General features: G+C 40.8%; 1 protein-coding gene across 1 annotated transcript in view; it reads right to left on the bottom strand.

The window, feature by feature from the left end:
• The window catches only part of gabbr2 (gamma-aminobutyric acid (GABA) B receptor, 2), a 191140-nt gene that overhangs the window by 125188 nt on the left and 47439 nt on the right, over positions 1-18513 (bottom strand). Inside the window, exon 3 of the mRNA XM_073463307.1 lies at positions 7591-7728. Coding sequence (XP_073319408.1) covers positions 7591-7728 — 138 coding nt within the window. The remainder of the gene's footprint in view (positions 1-7590; positions 7729-18513) is intronic.

Raw genomic sequence — 18513 nt, 5'->3', positions numbered from 1 at the left:
GTCAACAAATATAGACAAGTCAGTCTCTCTATGTTTGAACTCTATTTACTACAGTGAATTAATTTTTGATAAAGATTTACAAATTTAATTTATCACAAGATTTTTCTTATGATAAATTGTCCGGCGTGTAGGATTTAGTGGCATCGATCCATGTGGTTGCAACCGTCTGAACATTCTTTGCCTTTTCCTTTGTTACGGTAACCACTACAAACACGAAAGTCCCTGTGTGTGTGGTTTGTTCTTTCTAGGGTACTGTGCATACTGTACGTGGCAGTGCAACATGGCGGATTTGTAGATACACCAGGCTCATTCTAAGGTAACAAAAACACAATGATTCTTGTCATCATATGATTATACGCTAGTGACAAAAATATTAACATTGCATTCCATTTCTGCCAAGATATTTCCTGCTACATCCTGCACACTGCACCTTTAAAGGCTTTATTTTTATACAGAACCTAAAATTTGTATACACCCAGCTAGCTCTTCAAAGTGCTATGGACTCGATGACCTAAATAAGGAATATCAAAGCCTGCAAACCCCAAAAGAGAAAAGGGAAAAGAGAAAAACGTGGAAAGAACCAGGATGTGGGTGCACAAAAACATAGATGGGTGTGTATGATAAAGTCCCTGTACGACACATCAAAAACAAGCTTGAACTATTAATATGTCTAGTTTGTTTATTGTTGCTTGTTGGCAGGTCTCGCACCATCATTAGAGCCATGAGTATGACACAATGACTCGCTGTGTACTCGCCCTCCTTCAGAAAACTACTGGGGAGCAATAGTACTTGAATAAAGAGTGGAATTGAGCATGTATTCATCTCGTATTCCTGTTGAATATGTCTCACAGACCTTGGTGGCAATGAGATGTGTCAGTGGTGAAAAGAAAGAATAAGAAACTGTTTCCATTTGTAGTTTCTACTTCCTTGGGAGGAACAGAAACAGAAAGATGTTCCGTAAAAGCTCTTGTTCATATTGAGTGCCTATACACCAGCATGTTTATTCAATATGTGACACCAATAGTTGCAACCCGTTAACGGCTTGCATTCAACAAACGCTGCTAATTAGCTAATTACTGTGTTTCCTGTCAAATGGCGTGCATTCGGCACTGCGAATAGGTACAACAGCGTGTGTGTGCTCAGCTTTACACTACACGCTGGTGCATTCTACAAGTGCAGGCAGCATTCATGACAAAAAAGTCTGATTAATGCAAAGTATAGCTTCTAATTAATTTTTCTTCTGTCTCTTTTGCCTCTTTTTTGCCTTCAGTGATAAAAGAGGGAGAAATTGTGACAGACTCCAATGAGAAAACATTGAAATTAAGAGGAAGTCTTCCTACTTTTACATCTGCGCAGCAGGCTCATTTGTCTGAGAATTAGTTTTGCTTTAAATGTCAACACTCGCCTTGTTTAACTTCATCAGGAGTCTGTCCCAGAAATCTGTAAATGTAATTCACAACCCATAAAAAAGGATGTTGAATCATCCTTCCACTCGCTTTTCAAATGGTACCTCCACGGATATGGATAACATGACAGAATCAAGTCTCAGCCCATTAAAAAGCAACAGTGACATCAAGTGCTTCTCCAACCAGAGTTGAACTGGTTTGGCTTTCCTGTTTCCCCCGGTTCCTGCCTAGAAGCTTTGAGACAGTATGAAAATCAAGCCTAATTGCCTCTCTTAAGCATCCTGTCTTTTTCCCTCCGGTCCTGTCCTGAGTCACAGGCAGAGAGGCGACAGAGGGAGAGAGGATGGGGTCAGAAATGAATCCATTAGACTGCACCTTGTATTAAGTAAACACAGTACATAAATACAAATACAACAATATGAATGCAGTAAGAAGAGTTTTTGGAGAGTCACTTAACCTTTACAGGAGAGTTTATATAACCTTTAGTTGCCCACAGAGGAAAAAACTGCACACACACACACACGAAGAGGTACATAAACTTTTCTCATAATGCTGATTTATGATGATCTATTGTGATGCTCACACCATCCTTGCCCTTGCACTCCGAGATTTAAGCCTAAACTTTGAAAGTCATGAAATATTGATACGGTACACAGGAGGATTTGACGTAAGTGAGCCAGAATACTGCAGTGCTAGGCATCACATGTTTTATTGAAGCATCCAGTGTAGCACTCAGAGAGAGTGAGAGAAAAGAAATGGGAAAAAAGAAGACCCTCAAGAGTTGGTGGAGGCTTCAACAAAAAAGAGAGAATGCTGCACTGGATGCAAACTTTGCTGTCCCTAAATTGCCTGGTTTAATGAAGCACCAGTGATCGATACAGCAAGACGAAGAAAAATGGGCTTCATACACAGGTAAATATTAGCTCTGTGTCCAGGTCTTGACCATAATACCTTGAGAATGTGCAGCCACTTTTTCCTCCACCTCTATATCGACTTCATTATTCAGTGTCCCTATAAGATAGATGAATCAGAGGTTTGTTCCTAAAGTTTTGCAAGCTTTGCATTGAGGCACAGGACACCTGGAAGTATTGAAACTACATCATGAAAACGAGTGAACAAAGGATCCTAATTTTCTGCATTACCAAAAACTTTCCATCTTTCCCTCTTCCTTTATTGTATTGTATGTATCTTAACATGTGAAACTGTTTTTTAATGTGAAACTAGCTGCTTATGCTGCCATCTTGACCAGGACTCCCTGGAAGAAGAGACTAAGAAATAAAATCTACATCATGCGTCAATAAAATCTTTCAGTCTTTAAGTCTTGTTCGGAAGTTCTTTTTTCCATTCCAACTCAAAAGAGAAAAATAAATATTTGCTTCTTCCTGCACCTTTTGTAGCCATGGAAAAAATACTGACATGACACAAAAAATCCTGCCTTGCACAATGAAAGTCCACTTCTACAAATGATCAATTCTGTAGGAATAATGTTCTCTTGTCTTCTCCTTCTCCTCTAAATTACAAGAGGCAAAATGATCGGCAAGCATAATTTTTCATTACACACTTGACGTGGCTGAAAATGAACAGTGCCACCACTGATAGGCCTAATTGGTGAGCGAGAAGGGGCCAGCAACTGGCGCAAGAGTGGGTTGAGGCTATTTCCTGGCACTCAATGAGCCATTTACAGGAAATAGACGCCACTGCTGTGGAGAGGAAACAGGGCCTCTCGTAAGTTAAGAAAAAAAGGGTAAAAGAGAGTGCAGCATGTTGACTGGGTACAGATACCTGTGCCAGCGAGTATTTAAAAAGCTCGCCAAATGCTTTCTGGAATTATATGATATCATGGTGAGGAGAACACAAGATTAATCACGGACCAAGATGGCTGCCAAGAGGATGGCTTCAACAATCATTGTTTTGTGGATATAAAAACACAGCAATCAGTGGCATTTGTGGCTGATGGCAGCTCGCAAACACAGCTGCGTCTTGCCCTGTTTCTTTGAATTTCAATTTTATGCTATTACAGTCTATGTATGCTCCTGTCCGTTTATTCCTCCATCATTCCCCTAAATCCGCTCCTCGCCATCTGTCCATTGGCCCTGGTAGTGTCTTATCCACCATTTTAATTTGCTTGGGCTGTCATTTTAGCGCATGTACAGTACCGCATTACAAAAATGTGAGTGTAAGTATGGACCTGAGCAGACCTGCTACAGGAAGAAAGGAGCCACTTTGACATCATCACAACATGACATGAGTCAGAATGAGAAAGTGTCACGCAGGTCAACTCTTACATGCAGCACACACAGATTAACAATACAGCAGGAAAACTGATCACTATGCCATCTGTGCACATGGCTGATCACTAGTGTTCGAGTTGTCTTATAGACCACGTTGGCTTTGGGTTTGACGATGTTGTTTTATCTGGTTTTATTTGAAGTTTTTAACAATGGACACATTTCAATAGGAAATGATTCTTGATAATGACACTGTTGTCATTCACGATTTTTGCATTGAGCACCGCTTTTTTTCATTATCTGGTATTTCTCCAGCCAGAAATTCTGATCGGAGCTGGTGAAGGTGTGTTGCTGACAGAGACGCACATTAAAGAATCTGAGAGAAAATTCTGTCTCAATAGACCTGTTATACAGACAGTAATTTATATTGAAGGCATCCTTAAATGTGTATAAAGATTTCTGCATGATCACATGAATCACAATTTCGCAAAAGGAAAGGGAGGTAAGAGAATAAAGGAACACTGCAGATTGTTACAGGAATGAAACTGAAGATACCCCATCCACAGCTACTGTTCTGAGCTAAACCACAGTAGATATACTATATACTTGTTATCTTATGGAATTGTAGGTTATACTTTATAATAACCATCTTTAATAAATGGAACCCGTTAGATTCTCCACAAAACAAAACACAAAATGCATTGTTAGCTCCCTTTTGTTATCTTTCAAAGGGCGATCCCAATGTGAGACACTCATTCATTCTGCTCAGAGAACCTGGGTTACGCAAAAAACCTAAAGTTTTTCATGTAATTCAGTCATTAAATAGTGACAATCCTAGCATTCTGGTGTTTGCTGTGAAGTTGTTTCCTTTGTTGTTCATAGTTTTACCTGTTTTTTTTACAGTAGAAGCAACTAGCAAGGCTACCAAAAACTAGCCTTATTAATGTCTCAGTCGATCATATGACCTCGGCCCTGCGGGATGAAACTGTCCGTCAAGAGACTCACAGACTGGAACAGAGTTAATGCAGCTTCCCACTTCTTTTTTCTTCTTTATCCTCTGACTCTTTTTCTCCACCCTTTATCTTCAAAATTACTATTAGTATTTGAATCCTTGTATCATTTCCTAAACATATTAAAGATTTTTTCAGGATACATTTCTTTCAAGACCTTGTTCCACCTGCTAGGATCAAAACAATGTAGGCTATTAGCTTTTAGTACATAAATATTAGCACCGTTGCTACCCTTCAAAAACCTGTTCTGCTTTTAAGTATGAGTATGTGCATTCAAGTGTGAGCATAGATCGTAATGAACGGGTGTGCAGTGGGAGTTTATTTTTGTTGAGCCTTTCAAAGCTGACTTCATTAGGCATCAACACTGATTGAAGGCTATTTTTATGGGCGTATGATTAAGCTTTATTCCAGGAGTGCTTGTTCTCTCAGCCATCTCTACTGTAGATAGTATCTGCGAGCTCCCTGTTTTGATGTTGAAATGATGAGCTTGTTGAGCCTGGCCCATGAAATCACCATGAAAAATTCTCTATTTCCTTTCAAACCAACTCAACTCATGCAGATGGGGTGCCAGGGCTGGGGAATAAATATGCAGGGTGACAGAATTCACAGTTTTAAAAACAGATCCCCGCTAATGTGGCACGATAAATGCTGTGGGGTACAAGATTCCAAACTCTTGATCATCTGTCGTCCTCTCTCCCTTTCTCGTTGGTTCAGGAAACACCCTTCCTTTCAATCCCCTCTCTTCTTTCCACCCTTCAGACAAAAGCATTATTCTAGCTTGGAGCAACGACTAACTACCTCCCACCACAGCTGTTGTCATAGCAGAGATTTTTCTGTCTCTCATAAAAAAAACTGAAGTATACACTGCATACAAATAGCTTATTTCATACATACATGATTACACGCACAGATTCACATACACGCAAAGTATAAACAAACGCACACATTCAGTAGGAACACTCTGGGCTTGAAGATGGAGCAGAGAAGCTCAGGGCAACCATCTAACAACCTGACAAAGTGCGAGGAGCAGCTAAACACAAAGGTAAGAGCAACAAAAAGCTATCTGGTGTATTGTTTACATCCAGTGACGTGTGTTTCTGCAGTGCACATTATAGTTGCTTGGTGAGTCACACTCAGATGAGGATGTAGCTCAGGTCTGCAGAGACATCTTGGATCTTAGAAAACAGTAACCTTTGCTTCTGACATTGTACCACACCAGAAATATAACAACACACAGGCATGTATAAGCTCTCACACTTGTATACAGACAAATGCACACACAAGTAATGGCAGATAATTACATCTAATATGATACCACAACACTTAGAGACACCTGTTTCACCCTGGTGTTGGACAGCTCACTGATTGGAAAATATCTCTAGAGTGCCCTTGCACCTACACGCCTGCATGCCTAAAAAAAGCTATTTAGTTGCTTGTGGCAACAGCGACGACGTGTTTTCTTAAGGCATCTCCTTTAAACACAGGTACTAGGTGTTTTCTCAGTCCTTCACCTTTACATTTTCCCTCATTCGAAAGCTGTCTGGTATTCAGTCAGTGTCACAGTGTGTGTTTGGGATCAGACTGGCATGAATTTGTTGGTGCTGGTCTGTGTATTAATAGCAAAAAGGGGTCTGGAAGGTAAAGTGCTCTGGGGAACACACTGTACCAGGCAGAGTGTTCTGCAGAGCAGAAGATTGCTACTGCACTTCTCACAGGTAATCACAGCCAAACACGCCAATAAATAGAGAGGAGAACATGCACACATACAAACACACACGCAAACAACACAGACAAATACTTATAGGCACTTCAAATTCAACTATGGCTTGAACCCCTCATTCTGGACTGAGATCATTACCACTGAAGAGGAAGTGAGTGCAGAAACAAAAAAAATGGCTCATCCTTTCATTCCCTCATCCTGCCGATCCTTTCACTCCTGAGTGACCCTGACAAGACCGCAAGCGAAAAGGAACATGAAAAGCAGCAGATTCAGAGTAATTGCAAGCGGGGGAAATATGCCACGAAATGTGACATTCTGTTCAAAATGCAGCCTCTTGAATTATGCTATCTCTTCCAAGCACAAGCTTCACTCCTTTCTTATCTGTGCCCGATAACCTTTGTAGTTTTTGCAGTGAATGGAAGGTATTCTTTGGAGGGAGGCATTTCCCCTGTTTGGTGCTGCAGTACAGTATCACAGTCAGAGAAACTGTAAGCAATGACTCAGGGGGTCAAAAGTTTACCAGATGGAAGAATGGCTGGTGTTTAATGCCTACAGTGAGCAATCATTAAGTTCTACAAAGTTAATGGCAGCAAAAACCATTTAGCATGCAAGAGTATAATTGAATGGTAAAATCTATTATAGGAATGTCCTGTAGGTAATTAACATTGACTGGACTGAGTAATAACACTTTTATTAGCTCATATCATTGACAAAACACCCTAAAAACATCTTTTCACCTACATAAGACAGCATTGCACCATGAGGAGAAGCCCTCAGTCAGTTTTATAATTTGATAATATACTTTCCTTCATATGCAAGTCCAGAGATTATTGGAAGCCGAGCTCAAATTTTCTAACATCTGATTTCGAGTGCTGTACTGTACGACAAGTTTGAGCCATTTTGCCTCTGATAGTGAAATGAAGGCGGATTCCACGGATTAGAGCAACGCCAATTAGACATTCACCCTAGCAAGGTTAATGAAGGATTAAGCCATGAGTTGGGACCCCTGTGAAAGTCCAGGACCTATCTGCAAGTCATAATTGTAAGGGACGAGAATTTTTGGAAACTCAATTAAGTAGAAAAATCTGGTTTCTGATAGTAACACAAAAAAGGAAAAAACATTTTACACAGGAGTCTATTTAATCCTGATGGACTTGCAGTGACAGCATCCAGACATCACAAACGCTTGCACACACACATGATGACATATACAGTACAAATCCTACCTGCACCAGATTCCATCCCTCCAAGGACTCTGCGATGATGGAGGTCACAGAGGGGCAGACGCCACCGAAGATCATCAGGTGTTTGGGACCATAGCATATGGCATCAAAGAAAGCCCTCAGCCCCTTGGCGTTGTCACACTGCAGACGCAGAGAGAGGAGGAGGAGAGACACGAGAAAAGGAGAGAAAGGAGACATTTTGATTAGTTTTTGTTATAAAAACGGAGCGGAAGGAGGAGTAAATGAGAAAAAAGGTAGAAACATATTGAATTTTCGATGAGAGGATAGCGGGAGAAAGTTATAGAATATATTCCGACTATTTTGGGCTACAGTGTAGCTGGCACACAAGAAAAGAATCTGATCTTCAGTCCCAAATAAAAACCTACAGACTTGATTGATTATAGTTGCATTATAAATTGTTTTTGTTTTCTAGCAGGAGAATAAGTTGTGTAAAGTTTTGGATGATAGTCAAAGATGTAAGGCATTGCTAGATACTCAAAATAAAATGAATCAATAATCATCATCTGTACATGAAAATGCTGTGGGTCATTACTCTTCGACATTCTGTGGTGGATGAACTACAAAAACAGCACACTCACTAGTTTACTTACTGTACACTGCGCATGAAAAACGATATGACATTTAGATAACATTTAACTTGTTACACTCTCCGTGGCACAAGCTAACACGCAGAGTAATTGCAGCCTTGCGTGTGTGTGCTTTGAAACCATCATGTAAAACAATGTTTCTCACAGGCTGCAGCAGCAGGCCCCCGCTCTGATCCAGTGCTGCAGAATGCAGCCATTTCACGTCACTATGGCAACCGGAGGAAAAGAGTGTGCGAAAAGGGAGAGAGAGAAAGGGAAATAAGAGAAGAGAAGAAAAAAAATCTGTGTAGGTTTCTATTGATCGCTACATGAGCTGGCTAACTGATTTTGCTGTGATTCCCTGATTTCCACAGTTTGTAATGATATTCCTATCAGCGGTAAACACTTCCCCTCTCAGTCTTCTATTATTGCTACTCAATTCAGGATGTGTTCCAGCGTGCAGCTGACAGATAGATGGACTGACTGACTGAATGGCAGGTGGTGTGTGTTTGTGTGTGTGCGTGCGTGCGTGCATTTGTGCCTTCTGACACAGTCCATCTCATCTGGAGAGTTATTTGACCTTGTTAGCCATCAGCCGGCAACTGAATGAGATTTCCCGCTGAACAGCAGCACAGTCGGACCTCGGCAGCGCAGATTGAAAAACTGAAAATCGAATGTGGAGGAATGAGACTGTATGTTGTGATCTGCTGGTAACTTTATTAAGAGCATGGCAGGTGTCATGCCTGCAGGGTTGACACACGCACACGCATGTTATGTTCCTCACTTGTCTGTTTAATTGTTTTGAGAGGAGGAAGGATGCTGCGTAACACACGTGAACTGCTACAGCCGTGTTCCCTCTTGGCACTCACCCCGCCACAGATGTAATCATGTGCTGGGATTTAATTCATCAGACTTTTTTTGTGTGTGTGAATGCCTTTCAATTTTTTTAAATAGAAGACTAATTACAGGGGAAAAAACTGCTTTCCCCTGTGCACATACATTCATGCCGATAGAGAACAATGCATGCTGTAATGCCAGTCAAAAATAGACTAGATTGCGGATATGCCTCAGGTGAAATGAGAGGGAGAAGATGTGATTAGACACAGTGGGGATTCCTTATCCTGGCCACACAGCTGAATAAAACAGCACGCTATTAAAGAAGATATTCCATTTGCATACTCTTATCATTCATTTCTCTCCAGCTGGCCATAACAAGGTGGGCTGGAAGGATTGCGACTCTCAATTGGTTACCATGCAACAGGGAAGAAATGTGGGCAACTCAACTTGTCAATGTGCGTACAATAGAGCTTGGTGATAGTGCAGGTTTAAGCTGATTTATTACGGAGAGTGACAATGTAGTGTAGGTGGTAAAGAATGGTTATGGTCCTCACTCCCCTTTGCAGCAAATAAAACTGTTTCACAGCATTTTAAGCCCAGTTTACATGTGTGTATGTGTGTGTGTGTGTGTGTGCGTATGTGTGTGTGTGTGTGTGTGTGTGTGTGTGTGCATGTGTGCGTGTGTGTGTTTGTGTACACATGTGCGAAATGTTAAGCCAACCTCAGGGTGTCTGTGACCACGCTGTGGATGTTTCCATATTTGTGGGTGTGATAAATCCTGACTTTGGCAAAAACCTTTTGAAGTCTCATCAGTTTTTCTTTAAAGAAACTACAAAACGGCTTTGCTTTAAGCTTAAAAAACCCAAAGCTCATATATAGAGCTGCAACTAGGACTAACTATTTGGTCCATTTAATGCCAGAAGTATTAGGGACGCACCGATTTATTGGTTTAACATCAGTATTGACCAACATTCTTCTTGTTGACGGCAGGCGGCCTATCGGCAAGTAAGATGGCATTCACTGACAGCAGCTGCTGATGTTTATCTGTTGTGTTGTATCAGTTTTGTACTGTCACATTCATAAGTTACTGGCTCATAAGGGTAAGTAAGTACTAAACATTTTTTATAATTGAGGAGGTAGCTATAAAGCAGGCCAAAAGGGCTTCTGAAGCATTTGCTATAAAAAAATAGGAAATAGTGAAATATTCTCACCACCATTTCCTAAAGCCCAAAGCAGAAGCATCAAACTGCTTTTGTCCAACCAACAGACCAAAATTCAAATATCCTCAGTTTACTACCAAGACAAAGACAAGCAGCAAATCTGCTGCGACTCAACAACATGTCGCTCTTTTGCCTGATAAATGACTTAAACTATTTATCAATTATCAAAGTAATTGCCAATTATTTTTCTTTCATCGTCTAATCATTTCATCAACTAGTAGTGTCACCTCCAACCACATCTGTAATTTTCTCAAATGACAATAGAATTGCTCAACTGAAATGCAGTAAGCAATTAAAAATCACTAAAATTAGAACCTCTCGCTTTTTCACAGAGGAAGGAAAACAGCAAGAGAAAGCATAGCTGCGTGTTCTTTTTCCTCTCGACCTCAGTCCATGCTTCATTCATCCTCTCCTATTTTTACCGGGCACACATGCACAAAATCTGTTATGTCTGCTCACAGAAACCTTGACCGGTGTGTTGTCATGCCACACTTTGTGTGCTGCATGAGGGAGGAGGCCGCAGCAGGGCCCCGTGTAGCGATGGTTATATTTAGTCTCTCATTAGGTAGCACAACCACTCAGACATTAATCAATACTTATTCAGCTATGGAGTCTCTGCAAAGCTTAATGCCAGATAGACGAAGCAGGAATATAATGGGACACAAAGAGTGAAAAGACTTGGAGATAGTGAAGGTGATGGTGGGAGAATGGGGCAGAAACAGTCAGTTGAATAGAGGGAGAGAAAGAAAGGAGTGAAGAGGTATTAGCCTGACATTAAGCGCCTGCTATAATAAAGCCAAATCAACCAGTGTTATAGACCTGCCCTCCATTATAACCCCACAATGGAGTAATTCATGACTGTGAAAATGATTCAGTGGCTCTCTGTGATGCTCAGGAGCTGCACCGAGGCCTACAGATTTGCCTACAGTCTGACAATTATGGAAAAGATGCATTTATCTGGCGATATAGTTTATTGAGTATAAGTCAAATCCTTACATCTTATTTCGTCATTTCCATGTACAAGCCACTCTCTCCTGATATGTATTTCTTTTACTTGTTATTCTTGCATTTTCTTGTTCAACAGTAATACATCTATGTCTTTTTCAAGGATAGGTATAGGCTGTATTTTACATCCCAATTTTCCCCAAGAAATATGCTCTAAACAAGGTGCAAAGGGAAACAAATATAACTCTCCTGAAAAACACAACAGGGTTCTGAGAGGAGAAACCTAGTACAATGAGGAAGGCACAGCAGCACTTTAGCTCCCGAGTCGAGCAGCAAGAAATACTACAGTACTTTATTTCCCTCTTCCCCAGTCTGAAATCTAATTCCTGGCATTTGGAGGCCATTTGGAGCAGATCGATGGGGTTAACGCCCGTAGTAATCTGTTTGACCGCCTTGGGAGACGGCCAAGGAAGGTGTGTGTGTGTGTGCATGTGTGTGTGAGAGTTGGTAGGGTGAGGGCTGAGGGAGGAAGAACCTGGAGATAGAAACTCAATGGAGGAATATAACCCTGTATAATGTTGAGGATCCATAGACTGGAAATCTGGAATCTCAAGTTTTACTTCAGCGGCTGGATTTAGAGCTACTTGCTACAAGGTTCAGGCTACGGTATATTGCTGTTGTTACTTTTGAGAAATGTCTCCTCTTCAGCTTGACATTTTAGTGCAGTGAGTTTGCAGCACTACGTTTACCATTTAGAGGATATTACAGATGGGACAGATGGCCAAGGAGGAGTTTATTTCAAACGCTCCTCAATACATTGTCTCCATTACCTCTCCTTCAATCTGACCTTTACACAAAGCTGCTGAGATTCATCCTTATTGATATAGCACTACATGATGACATCAGCTATTGTGCTACTGATTAATCACACTCAATTAGAGTAAATGTGAGGAAACAGACGCCTGAATAAAATGCTTTTTTTTTTTTTTTTTTTACTCATTATCTACTGTTCCCTGAGATAATTTCTATCCATTATATATTGTTAATCAAAGTTCTGTAACTTTTTGGGAAACCAAATCTCTTTTAAGGTCAGCATGCATTAATGCACTTTTTTCTGAAAATAACTTCACAGCACATTTTGGCAATAATAAGTCACTGTAGAGGATTAAAACATACAAAATCCCAAATCTTCACCAAAGTTTGAGGCACAAAGTTTAATAGTTTTCATCAGAGAGGCTTTATGATTAAAGCCTCTCTGACTGAACATAATACAATGCAGTGCTTTACATTAAGAAAAATTACTTAAAACAACTAAAAAAAAAAGCCCAACAGTTAAACATAGTCGAGTTTTTAAACTCGTTAGGACAGTCTCAGTTTAACAAGATGATCATCAGCAAGAAACAGGCAATTTAGTTATTTAAAAAGCCTGTCAACGTGTCCAATAAGACAGGACCTAGACAGATATGCAACATGGGGAATGTTGGAAGCGTTAGCTTTCCCAACAAACTTTGGTAAAGATTTCGGATTCTTGACTTATGATTGCTCAAATAGTCATTTTAGGTGGCCCTGCTGTGAGCTGAAGGCTACATTTACTCAAGATGTATGAACAGCACTAAAACGAAGTTTACTTTGTTTCACTATCATCATATTATAGTTATTAATCTTACATAGCCACAAATAGATACATTACCTCAACTCTATGCATCCTGCAAACAGTTGTGTTTAATAGGAAAAATATTTTTTTGTTGTTTTGTTTGACTTGCTTCAAAAACAACTGCACATGCTAGCCAGATCAAGACTTATACGACAGATGGTGGTGGGGCTTATACCACTTTTGGCCACTGTGGCCGCCAGAATCAACTGAAAATGAAGGTTCATTGTAGTTGCTTCGTTGTAGTTTAAGAATACCATTTTAAAACATGTACATTAAAAAAATGCCAAAGATGTTATTATGTGACCAAACACACCAATCTATCACCAAAAAATGTCACATTTTCTGTTAAAAAATTTTACGCTTCTTGGCTCACACCAAAGCACTAGGTGACAATATTTAGATTATTACCTGATGTAAATTAACCCTCCTCAGGGTCAGCCACAAAACTGCACACCTAGAACTTGTCCTGAACTTGTGTTTCTAAACCCAAACCCTCCATTCTAACCAGCGCTATACGTGTAACATCCCTGTAGAGACCACCAGAGTTTGTTACTGTAATGTATCTGTGCATGTGCATCTTCGTGTGTGTTTGTGCGAGCACACGTGTGCGATATTGTGACAGGAACAAGAGCTGATCAGAGCACCAGGCTGGAGCTAACCATGATGAAATGCCTTGTTAGTGCTGCAAACAGAGGCAGCTGCACCTGTCCCTCGTCTAATGGCAAATTACTGCACCCAAATCAGCAACCTGAGGCCCAACACTGCACACACATGTGAGTATGTGTGAGGCAGAGACAGAGAGAACAACAGAGAGAAACGGGGAGGGAAGAGCCTGATCTGATGTCAGAAGCAATCTGCTCTTCACACACTGCGTTTATTCATGACAAGGCCAACAGCACAGGTGATTACTGAGAACAAAATCCTCAAGAATCCCACAGCAGAAAATGTGCCTTTACAGGTTAAGACTGGATGTGTACACGCAGTCGACTCGTCAACCTGTATTATGATAATGTGATGTCATTTGCCCACAGTTGTAAACAGTGTATACATAATACCTATGCGTGAACGGGTTTGCAGGGTTCCAACACTTTCTTAAACATCACATTCAAGGACTTTTCAAGGACTTTCCAGGCACAATTCCCTCAAACTCAACAATTCACCCAACACAGCATAGCTTGAGACACAGATCAAGGAGAATTACCTCTCTACCGCTGAGAATTTGTATAATGAGAACAAGCAGGTTTTAAGTTTGGCTTAACGATAGCATTCTGGCTCACATTCACCTTCAATCACTCATGTACGCACGTTGGCCTTTCTCAAGGCAGGTGGCACGTGAAACAATTACACAACTGCGGGGGGACTTTCAATGACCAACGTTTGTATTTTCAAGAGCTTTCAAGGACTTAATTTTTCCTCTCACCGTCATACACTTTCACGGATTTAAAAGGCTGTGAGAACCTTGATGATATGTGTGGTAACAACATTACCTCTCTCCATCAAATATATAAAATCTGTGCAACTTTCACCCTTGGCTTCATGTGTTTTATAGACATTTTTAGTTTAGTGAGTAGATTTTACTTGCAATGCCTTACTGAGGATTCTACTCTGTATTCTAAGAATATTTCTCCTGGAAACCCCAAAACACCTTGAACAAAGTCACATGTTGAACACACAAAAATGGAGAATAAACTACAGGAAAAAGTTTTCGTGTGTGATACATCACTCTCTATAATATGCCTATAAAAGAATGAAAATCAATAAATAACAAAATACAACAATACTTCCAGGAGCTACAAACATTTGTCAGTGTAAATCCACAGTTTACTACAGTCAACATACAGCACTGTCACTGATGAAGTCTCCTGAACATCCATCCTGCCCTCACACTGTATATACCCCAGCATCATGTCCTGATGTTTTGAGCATCCATGCAGCAGCAGTGCAGCAGATGCAAAACGGTGGTCTCCCCTAACAGCCACATCTGCCTCCTGCATGCACTCCTCATTGAATTACTTGCACATGTCCAAGCCAGGAGAGGAAATGTGAGCCTTGCTGAATCCAGCAATAGCTTAAACATATGCTTGGTGTTGTAAAGCCCTATAGAGTTAGCAGAGTGCAGCCAATAGGTTAGATCTAAAGGAGATTATCTATTTCCCCATGTACAAACCCAACTAATCCTCTAAACTTTGTCATGGCTGTCAATACCAACTACTGTCGGAAGAATGAGGGAGGGTGGGCTGTTGAGTATGTGAATTTGTCTGCAACAGTTTGGTAAAGTTTTATTATGGTTGTTGCAGTATATTTAATCATTCTAGCTGTATATTAATAGCAATTTAATAAAGAGGGCTCCCTTTAATTCAGTAGGGTCATTCTTCTGTCAATTAAGGTCAACTGCTGCTGACTGAACCTCTCAGACAGCGTTGGCAGCCTCATCCTTACAAACAGAGACGTAAAATCTTTAAGAAGCTAGAGCTATTTGTTCCCCATCAATGAGCCCCTTGGCAATTGAGTGGTCCGCTGGGGTATAACATACCACCCACCATGCCTTTTCTCTTTCTAAATGACCAGGAAGACATGGCTGACAGGTAATTTTCAGACTTAAGGAACCAATGTAAAAAGCAATAGCCAAAGCTCTAAGTGAGGTACCTGGAAAAAAAAGTGCAACAAGAGGGAGAGAAAGGGAGGAGGAAGAGGTGAGGATGATGCATGAGTTGCGTATGCAGCGAGCATCGAGGCTCCTTGTGGTAACATTTAGACAGCGGGCCCTGGTGTATACCAGGAGAGTACACATTGATCGAGAGAGAGTGGATGAAGTAAAATTGAGCGCAGGACGGGGTGATGGAGTTGTTTCTTTTTTCAATTCATTCCCTTCACATTGCATGCCTGCAACAAAGAAAGAAAAAGAATCGAGGAAGCCACCACTTGGGAGAGACTGGCCTTTAAAATCCGCTGCGACAGACTGACTGAGCTGCTCAAGCTGATGGCTGTTTGCCCTCCATCTCCTCTTCTCTCCACCTCTCCCTGCAGTCTGGCTCTCGTTATGGCACTCAATCTATCCCTCGCTTTCTGGAGAGCTCAGATGGCCACCGGGATAACCATGATGGCACGATGGATGCCTCCTCGGTGGTGACAAGTCTCTTTCTCTCGTTTTCACTTTCTGTCTCTGCCACACACACATTTCTCCCCCAGTGCTCATGCTTATTCTTAAATACACACACACACCATATAAATCATCATCCTTCAGCAAATGTGTGCCAAAACACAATCATAAACAAACACACACACATTAACACGAGCATCGGCTCACTCACGAATCTGAGATAAGCTCAAATTGGCCAGTGGTACTAAAATCACAGCGAACACATTGCACCTTTATTAGCAATCTGTGCTGTGCAGGAAGCAGACGCTGTGTTAAGCCTATTACAGGTTGTTGTGCTTTTGACAAGGCCTGACAACAGCTGGAACATGTCGCGCTAACCAGTGAGGGGGACAGACGGACCAAAGTGTAATCCCACCGAAACGAGCCAATCGCTCCCTGAGGAGACATCGGATGAAGAGAAGGGAGAGGAGAGGAGAGGAGAGGAGAGGAGAGGAGAGGAGAGGAGAGGAGAGGAGAGGAGAGGAGAGGAGAGGAGAGGAGAGGAGAGGAGAGGAGAGGAGAGGAGAGGTAAAAAAAATAGATGGATTCTTAGTTAGATGTTAGCTTTGTAGATGGGTGATTGATTGCAGTTACTAGTAACTTTCTGACAGCAGACATTTTGAGTTTTTATCATAGAAAAAGTAGAGTTGTTGCTTATAACTTCAATTCAAGTGCCTCAACAAGCCATCACAGTGTGAGAGTGGACCAACATGCGCAAATAAATCAGTAAATCTTTATTAGTATGGCGCCAATTCACAACAAAAGTCATCTCATGACACTTCCCATTCAACTGAGCAGGTCTAGACCATACTCTTTAATTTGTTCATTTTAATTTATTTTAATATTCAGTGAGGACAGAAACAGGGGTTTCTAGGAACACTTCAGTTGTTTAATGTAAAGCTAGCCCTCTCCCAGTTTCCTCCAAGGGTCACTATTCTCCTGTATTTCTCTCGATTTATGACAAATTGTCACACATTTTTCCCCTTTAAGCTATTACAACCTGTTTCTGACACTGTAGAGCAGTGTGGTGTTGCACCTTGTCCTTCTCAGTGAGTGTGAGACGAAAGGTAAAATGGAGAAGACAAAGAGATACTCAATTTCAGACGTCCTGGAAAGAAGAATTCCCGTTCTTACAAATAGTTTTAAAGGAAAGAGGCATGCATTTTGTAAAATCTTGTCAATCACAGGGGATCACACTGGCATTAATCACCATCAAGACACTGACAAACACAGGGCAGTGGTGTGAACAGACTCTCTAAGGGGCAGGGGGAATAAATGAATGAATGAATAAAACTGATTAATATTAGTTTATAGCAGTGATCCACACAAGTTCACATCAGAGGGGTGTATTACTCTGCATGAGAATTAAAAGTAAGTTAAGTATTTAACATAAAAATGCTGTTATTATGTCGTTATTTTCATCCTTATTAACACAGAATGCATAAAACAAAGTCTCTGTATTGTAACTGTATTGTAATTGTAATTGTGGCTGGTCCAGACTGAATATCTCAACAGCTCTTGATGGAATGGCAGGAAGTTAAGTATTATTATAATGGTAATGATGATCATTCTGGTCATAAAAGAAGAAAGGTTGTTTTAATATCTGCCCGACAGAATTTGGACGCAAGGGTCCAATAAATGTCATGTACTTTTTACTTCACTGCAGAGGTGCCCTTACCGATGTATCTGCTAACTAGTAAATGATAGAGATTGGTAGATGGGGAACGTGGACCGATATTGGCAAGAATAAAGAGAGAGGGAAAGATGCCATTATGAAGTTAATTGTTTCTTGGCCCCGAAGGTCCTCCACTCACTCTCTTGCGTATGAATCGAGTAAAAAGGGACAGTTAAAAGAAAAAGAGGTGGGACAAAGGAGGAATGAATTAATTAATGAATTTGGTTAATGGTGCAGTAGTAAATGGGAGTCAGATTGGTGTTATACAGGTGTCCCGGGCTACTGCAGAGAGACAGAGAGAAAACTTCTGCAGGTCTGTTAGTCATTCTTCCAAAGACAAAATGAACCATGGTCGATTTTGACTCAAGGCATTCCTCATAAATTTTTTTGCTTCTGTTTTATCACTGACAGCACAACCCCAAATTAACTGAAAATGAAAAATTGCCACCCTTCAAGATACTTGTAAGATTATGTTCCAGTTTTTCTCAACTGAAGCAGCCTATAAACTGAATAATACGGGCGCACATAAAACCCCTCATATATTTCTTGTCAATTAAAGCTTTATGGACAACAACTGTGTAAAAGTTTCTACCCAATCCATCCCTCCCCCCCCCTCTCCGCAATCTATCTGAAAACTCTTCCAGCGTAAACATACAAGTCCTGCTGGATATTGCTGAACTCTGCTTTCTAAGAATTCACATTTAAAAGTCCCTGCCTCCACTTTTTACAAGCCCTCTCTAGCCTGTTTACCTCATATAATGCGTTCTGGAAGAGTGGAGACCACCAGTCATATCCAGGTTAGGAGGAACAACAGTTGGATAAACATTTTATATTATAGTTGAAACATGCTCAAACTAGACCTCGACAGT

Source organism: Pagrus major, chromosome 3, assembly GCF_040436345.1.
Source record: "Pagrus major chromosome 3, Pma_NU_1.0".
In the NCBI taxonomy this organism is placed as follows: domain Eukaryota; kingdom Metazoa; phylum Chordata; class Actinopteri; order Spariformes; family Sparidae; genus Pagrus; species Pagrus major.
This window is presented reverse-complemented; position numbering and strand designations above follow the sequence as displayed.